The 7500-nt window shown below is 50.4% G+C and overlaps 1 protein-coding gene across 1 annotated transcript in view; it reads right to left on the bottom strand.

Annotated features, from left to right (window-relative positions):
* The window catches only part of LOC127915537 (1-phosphatidylinositol 4,5-bisphosphate phosphodiesterase beta-3-like), a 157136-nt gene that overhangs the window by 57798 nt on the left and 91838 nt on the right, over positions 1 to 7500 (bottom strand). The window contains exons 8-9 of the mRNA XM_052495711.1: positions 5743 to 5843; positions 2022 to 2188 (exon numbers count right to left, since the gene is read on the bottom strand). Coding sequence (XP_052351671.1) covers positions 2022 to 2188; positions 5743 to 5843 — 268 coding nt within the window. The remainder of the gene's footprint in view (positions 1 to 2021; positions 2189 to 5742; positions 5844 to 7500) is intronic.

The following is a 7500-nucleotide window of genomic DNA, read 5'->3' as shown; positions in this document are numbered from 1 at the left end:
GCGTAGTGTGTTACTAATGGTTTTCTTTGAGACTGTGGTCCCAGCTCTCTTCAGGTCATTGACCAGGTCCTGCCTTGTAGTTCTGGGCTGATCCCTCACCTTCCTCATGATCATTGATGCCCCACGAGGTGAGATCTTGCATAGAGCCCCCGACCGAGGGTGATTCTAATAATTGCGCCAACAGTTGTTGCCTTCTCACCAAGCTGCTTGCCTATTGTCCTGTAGCCCATCCCAGCCTTGTGCAGGTCTACAATTTTATCCCTGATGTCCTTACACAGCTCTCTGGTCTTGGCCATTGTGGAGAGGTTGGAGTCTGTTTGATTGAGTGTGTGGACAGGTGTCTTTTATACAGGCAACGAGTTCAAACAGGTGCAGTTAATACAGGTAATGAGTGGAGAACAAAGAAAGAAAAAAGAAAAACTAACAGGTCTGTGAGAGCCGGAATTCTTTTTTTTTTTTCTTCTTTTTTCTTTATTTAACCAGGCAAGTCAGTTAAGAACATATTCTTATTTTCAATTGACGGCCTGGGAACAGTGGGTTAACTGCCTGTTCAGGGGCAGAACGACAGATTTGTACCTTGTCAGCTCGGGGGTTTGAACTCGCAACCTTCCGGTTACTAGTCCAACGCTCTAACCACTAGGCTACGCTGCCGCCCCAGCGGGAATTCTTACTGGTTGGTAGGTGATCAAATACTTATGTCATGCAATAAAATGCTAATTAATTACTTAAAAATCATACAATGTGATTTTCTGGATGTTTGTTTTAGATTCCGTCTCTCACAGTTGAAGTGTACCTATGATAAAAATTACAGACCTCTACACGCTTTGTAAGTAGGAAAACCTGCAAAATCGGCAGTGTATCAAATACTTGTTCTCCCCACTGTATATCATCATGAACCCACCCTATTTCCCCCTCTCTCCAGCTGGCTGGCATTACCCCGTTTTCTCCAGCTGGCTGGCATTACATCCCCCCCCCCCCTCCCTCTAGCTGGCTGGCATTACATCCCCCCCTCTCTAGCTGGCTGGCATTACCCCGTTTTCTCCAGCTGGCTGGCATTACATCCCCCTCTCTCTAGCTGGCTGGCATTACCCCGTTTTCTCCAGCTGGCTGGCATTACATCCCCCCCTCCCTCTAGCTGGCTGGCATTACTCCCCCCTCACCTCTCTCTCCAGCTGGCTGGCATTACTCCCCCTCACCTCTCTCTCCAGCTGGCTGGCATTACTCCACCCTCACCTCTCTCTAGCTGGCTGGCATTACTCCACCCTCACCTCTCTCTAGCTGGCTGGCATTACTCCACCCTCACCTCTCTCTAGCTGGCTGGCATTACTCCCCCTCACCTCTCTCTCCAGCTGGCTGGCATTACTCCCCCCTCACCTCTCTCCAGCTGGCTGGCATTACTCCCCCCTCACCTCTCTCCAGCTGGCTGGCATTATCCCACCCTCACCTCTCTCTAGCTGGCTGGCATTACTCCCCCCTCACCTCTCTCTAGCTGGCTGGCATTACTCCCCCCTCACCTCTCTCTCCAGCTGGCTGGCATTACTCCCCCCTCACCCTCTCCAGCTGGCTGGCATTACACCCCCCCTCTCTCTAGCTGGCTGGCATTACTCCCCCTCACCTCTCTCCAGCTGGCTGGCATTACTCCCCCCTCACCTCTCTCCAGCTGGCTGGCATTACTCCCCCCTCACCTCTCTCCAGCTGGCTGGCATTACTCCCCCTCACCTCTCTCCAGCTGGCTGGCATTACTCCCCCTCACCTCTCCAGCTGGCTGGCATTATCCCACCTCACCTCTCTCTAGCTGGCTGGCATTACTCCCCCCCTCACCTCTCTCTAGCTGGCTGGCATTACTCCCCCCTCACCTCTCTCTCAGCTGGCTGGCATTACTCCCCCTCACCCTCTCCAGCTGGCTGGCATTACACCCCCCTCTCTCTAGCTGGCTGGCATTACTCCCCCTCACCTCTCTCCAGCTGGCTGGCATTACTCCCCCTCACCTCCTCTCCAGCTGGCTGGCATTACCCCCTCACCTCTCTCCAGCTGGCTGGCATTGCTCTGGTATTTCTCCATCAGTTGTCTGATCTGCTCTCTCTTCAGCGGAGGATACAGCACCTCGTTGAGACGAGAGTCTCTCTGACGACGGTTTATAAAGTCTGTCAGCTGATCCAGGGAGAGGAAGGGCTTCCCCTTAGAACCACTGGGAGGGAGGGGGGATAGGGAGAGATGGAGCAGGCATAGAGTTGGTTAGAGAGAGATTAGGTTGGTAGAGCAGGCATAGAGTTGGTTAGAGAGAGAGATTAGGTTGGTAGAGCAGGCATAGAGTTGGTTAGAGAGAGAGAGATTAGGTTGGTAGAGCAGGCATAGAGTTGGTTAGAGAGAGAGAGATTAGGTTGGTAGAGCAGGCATAGAGTTGGTTAGAGAGAGAGATTAGGTTGGTAGAGCAGGCATAGAGTTGGTTAGAGAGAGAGAGATTAGGTTGGTAGAGCAGGCATAGAGTTGGTTAGAGAGAGATTAGGTTGGTAGAGCAGGCATAGAGTTGGTTAGAGAGAGATTAGGTTGGTAGAGCAGGCATAGAGTTGGTTAGAGAGAGAGATTAGGTTGGTAGAGCAGGCATAGAGTTGGTTAGAGAGAGAGAGATTAGGTTGGTAGAGCAGGCATAGAGTTGGTTAGAGAGAGATTAGGTTGGTAGAGCAGGCATAGAGTTGGTTAGAGAGAGATTAGGTTGGTAGAGCAGGCATAGAGTTGGTTAGAGAGAGATTAGGTTGGTAGAGCAGGCATAGAGTTGGTTAGAGAGAGATTAGGTTGGTAGAGCAGGCATAGAGTTGGTTAGAGAGAGATTAGGTTGGTAGAGCAGGCATAGAGTTGGTTAGAGAGAGATTAGGTTGGTAGAGCAGGCATAGAGTTGGTTAGAGAGAGATTAGGTTGGTAGAGCAGGCATAGAGTTGGTTAGAGAGAGAGAGATTAGGTTGGTAGAGCAGGCATAGAGTTGGTTAGAGAGAGATTAGGTTGGTAGAGCAGGCATAGAGTTGGTTAGAGAGAGATTAGGTTGGTAGAGCAGGCATAGAGTTGGTTAGAGAGAGATTAGGTTGGTAGAGCAGGCATAGAGTTGGTTAGAGAGAGATTAGGTTGGTAGAGCAGGCATAGAGTTGGTTAGAGAGATAGAGATTAGGTTTGGTAGAGCAGGCATAGAGTTGGTTAGAGAGAGATTAGGTTGGTAGAGCAGGCATAGAGTTGGTTAGAGAGAGATTAGGTTGGTAGAGCAGGCATAGAGTTGGTTAGAGAGAGATTAGGTTGGTAGAGCAGGCATAGAGTTGGTTAGAGAGAGATTAGGGGTAGAGCAGGCATAGAGTTGGTTAGAGAGAGATTAGGTTGGTAGAGCAGGCATAGAGTTGGTTAGAGAGAGATTAGGTTGGTAGAGCAGGCATAGAGTTGGTTAGAGAGAGAGAGATTAGGTTGGTAGAGCAGGCATAGAGTTGGTTAGAGAGAGATTAGGTTGGTAGAGCAGGCATAGAGTTGGTTAGAGAGAGATTAGGTTGGTAGAGCAGGCATAGAGTTGGTTAGAGAGAGATTAGGTTGGTAGAGCAGGCATAGAGTTGGTTAGAGAGAGATTAGGTTGGTAGAGCAGGCATAGAGTTGGTTAGAGAGAGATTAGGTTGGTAGAGCAGGCATAGAGTTGGTTAGAGAGAGATTAGGTTGGTAGAGCAGGCATAGAGTTGGTTAGAGAGAGATTAGGTTGGTAGAGCAGGCATAGAGTTGGTTAGAGAGAGATTAGGTTGGTAGAGCAGGCATAGAGTTGGTTAGAGAGAGAGATTAGGTTGGTAGAGCAGGCATAGAGTTGGTTAGAGAGAGATTAGGTTGGTAGAGCAGGCATAGAGTTGGTTAGAGAGAGATTAGGTTGGTAGAGCAGGCATAGAGTTGGTTAGAGAGAGATTAGGTTGGTAGAGCAGGCATAGAGTTGGTTAGAGAGAGATTAGGTTGGTAGAGCAGGCATAGAGTTGGTTAGAGAGATAGAGATTAGGTTTGGTAGAGCAGGCATAGAGTTGGTTAGAGAGAGATTAGGTTGGTAGAGCAGGCATAGAGTTGGTTAGAGAGAGATTAGGTTGGTAGAGCAGGCATAGAGTTGGTTAGAGAGAGATTAGGTTGGTAGAGCAGGCATAGAGTTGGTTAGAGAGAGATTAGGGTAGAGCAGGCATAGAGTTGGTTAGAGAGAGATTAGGTTGGTAGAGCAGGCATAGAGTTGGTTAGAGAGAGATTAGGTTGGTAGAGCAGGCATAGAGTTGGTTAGAGAGAGAGAGATTAGGTTGGTAGAGCAGGCATAGAGTTGGTTAGAGAGAGATTAGGTTGGTAGAGCAGGCATAGAGTTGGTTAGAGAGAGATTAGGTTGGTAGAGCAGGCATAGAGTTGGTTAGAGAGAGATTAGGTTGGTAGAGCAGGCATAGAGTTGGTTAGAGAGAGATTAGGTTGGTAGAGCAGGCATAGAGTTGGTTAGAGAGAGATTAGGTTGGTAGAGCAGGCATAGAGTTGGTTAGAGAGAGATTAGGTTGGTAGAGCAGGCATAGAGTTGGTTAGAGAGAGATTAGGTTGGTAGAGCAGGCATAGAGTTGGTTAGAGAGAGATTAGGTTGGTAGAGCAGGCATAGAGTTGGTTAGAGAGAGAGATTAGGTTGGTAGAGCAGGCATAGAGTTGGTTAGAGAGAGATTAGGTTGGTAGAGCAGGCATAGAGTTGGTTAGAGAGAGAGATTAGGTTGTTATGGTCTGTTGCGTTGTTTGATGTAATAATGTGTCTAACACTGTATGAGAAAGGATGTATACATCGAGTAACTGTGTGTGTGTGTGATTGTGTGTGTGTGTGTGTGTGTGTTTGTGTGTGTGTTTGTGTGTGTGTTTGTGTGTGTGATTGTGTGTGTGATTATGTGTGTGATTGTGTGTGTGATTGTGTGTGTGTTTTGTGTGTGTGTGTGTGTGTGTGTTTGTGTGTGTGTTTGTGTGTGTGATTGTGTGTGTGATTGTGTGTGTGATTGTGTGTGTGTTTGTGTGTGTGACTACGTGTGTGATTGTGTGTGTGATTGTGTGTGTGTGACTGCGTGTGTGATTGTGTGTGTGTGTGTGTGACTGCGTGTGTGATTGTGATTGTGTGTGATTGTGTGTGATTGTGTGTGTGTGTGTGATTGTGTGTGTGTGATTGTGTGTGTGTTTGTGTGTGCGATTGTGTGTGTGTTTGTGTGTGCGATTGTGTGTGTGTTTGTGTGTGCGATTGTGTGTGTGTTTGTGTGTGTGATTGTGTGTGTGATTGTGTGTGTGTTTGTGTGTGTGTTTGTGTGTGTGTGTGATTGTCTGTGTGTTTGTGTGTGTGACTGTGTGATTGTGTGTGATTGTGATTGTGTGTGTGTGTGTGTTTGTGTGTGTGTGTGTGATTGTGTGTGTGTGTGTGTGTGTGATTATGTGTGTGTGTGTGTGTGTGAGATTGTGTGTGTGTGTGATTGTGTGTGTGATTATGTGTGTGTGTGTGATTATGTGTGTGTGTGTGATTATGTGTGTGTGTGTGTGTGTGTGTGTGTGTGTGTGTGTGTGTGATTGTGTGTGTGTGTGATTGTGTGTGTGTGAGATTGTGTGTGTGTGATTGTGTGTGATTGTGTGTGTGTGTGTGTGTGTGTGTGTGTGTGTGTGTGTGTGTGTGTGTGTGCGTGTGCGTGTGTGTGTGTGCGTGTGTGTGTGCGTGTGTGTGTGTGCGTGTGTGTGTGTGTGACTCACAGCTCTACGAAGATGCGTTCTATCTCAGGTCGGAGACAGAGACTGTGGAGAAAGCTCTGGAACATATCACAAGTAAAGTCGTCTGGCTTAATGCCCTCTGCCTGGAGAGAGGGATGGAGAGAGGGATGGAGAGAGGGATGGAGAGAGGGATGGAGAGAGGATGGAGAGAGGGATGGAGAGAGGATGGAGAGAGGGTGGAGAGAGGGTGGAGAGAGGGATGGAGAGAGGGTGGAGAGAGGATGGAGAGAGGAATGGAGAGAGGAATGGAGAGAGGAATGGAGAGAGGGATGGAGAGAGGAATGGAGAGAGGAATGGAGAGAGGGATGGAGAGAGGATGGAGAGAGGGATGGAGAGAGGAATGGAGAGAGGAATGGAGAGAGGAATGGAGAGAGGAATGGAGAGAGGAATGGAGAGAGGGATGGAGAGGGTGGAGAGAGGATGGAGAGAGAGGGTGGAGAGAGGGTGGAGAGAGGAATGGAGAGAGGATGGAGAGGGGGATGGAGAGAGGATGGAGAGAGGGATGGAGAGAGGATGGAGAGAGGGATGGAGAGAGGATGGAGAGAGAGGGTGGAGAGAGGATGGAGAGAGGATGGAGAGAGGGATGGAGAGAGAGGGATGGAGAGAGAGGGATGGAGAGAGGGGATGGAGAGAGGATGGAGAGAGGATGGAGAGAGAGGGTGGAGAGAGGATGGAGAGAGGATGGAGTGAGGATGGAGAGAGGGATGGAGAGAGGATGGAGAGAGGGATGGAGAGAGAGGGTGGAGAGAGGATGGAGAGAGGATGGAGAGAGGATGGAGAGAGAGGGTGGAGAGAGGGTGGAGAGAGGGATGGAGAGAGGATGGAGAGAGGATGAGAGAGGATGGAGAGAGGGTGGAGAGAGGATGGAGAGAGGGTGGAGAGAGGGATGGAGAGAGGGTGGAAAGAGGTTGGAGAGAGGTTGGAGAGTGTGGAGAGAGGGTGGAGAGAGGGATGGAGAGAGGGTGGAGAGAGGGTGGAGAGTGTGGAGAGAGGGTGGAGAGAGGGATGGAGAGAGGGTGGAGAGGGTGGAAAAAGGGTGGAGAGAGGATGGAGAGAGGGTGGAGAGAGGATGGAGAGAGGATGGAGAGAGGGATGGAGAGAGGGTGGAGAGAGGGTGGAGAGAGGATGGAGAGGGTGGAGAGTGTGGAGAGAGGATGGAGAGAGGGTGGAGAGAGGATGGAGAGAGGGTGGAGAGAGGGTGGAGAGAGGGTGGAGAGAGGATGGGGAGAGGGTGGAGAGAGGGTGGAGAGAGGGTGGAGAGAGGATGGAGAGAGGATGGAGAGAGGATGGAGAGAGGGTGGAGAGAGGATGGAGAGAGGGTGGAGAGAGGGTGGAGAGAGGGTGGAGAGAGGGTGGAGAGAGGGTGGAGAGAGGGTGGAGAGAGGGTGGAGAGAGGATGGAGAGAGGGTGGAGAGAGGGTGGAGAGAGGATGGGGAGAGGGTGGAGAGAGGGTGGAGAGAGGGATGGAGAGAGGGTGGAGAGAGGGATGGAGAGAGGGTGGAGAGAGGGTGGTGAGAGGATGGAGAGGGTGGAGAGTGTGGAGAGAGGATGGGGAGAGGATGGAGAGAGGGTGGAGAGAGGATGGAGAGAGGGTGGAGAGAGGGTGGAGAGAGGATGGAGAGAGGATGGAGAGAGGATGGGGAGAGGGTGGGGAGAGGGTGGAGAGAGGGTGGAGAGAGGATGGAGAGAGGGTGGAGAGAGGGTGGAGAGAGGATGGAGAGAGGATGGGGAGAGGGTGGA

The sequence above is a fragment of the Oncorhynchus keta genome, chromosome 35 (genome assembly GCF_023373465.1).
Source record: "Oncorhynchus keta strain PuntledgeMale-10-30-2019 chromosome 35, Oket_V2, whole genome shotgun sequence".
In the NCBI taxonomy this organism is placed as follows: domain Eukaryota; kingdom Metazoa; phylum Chordata; class Actinopteri; order Salmoniformes; family Salmonidae; genus Oncorhynchus; species Oncorhynchus keta.
Note: the sequence above shows the minus strand (reverse complement) of the source record. Positions and strands in the feature narration are given on the sequence as shown.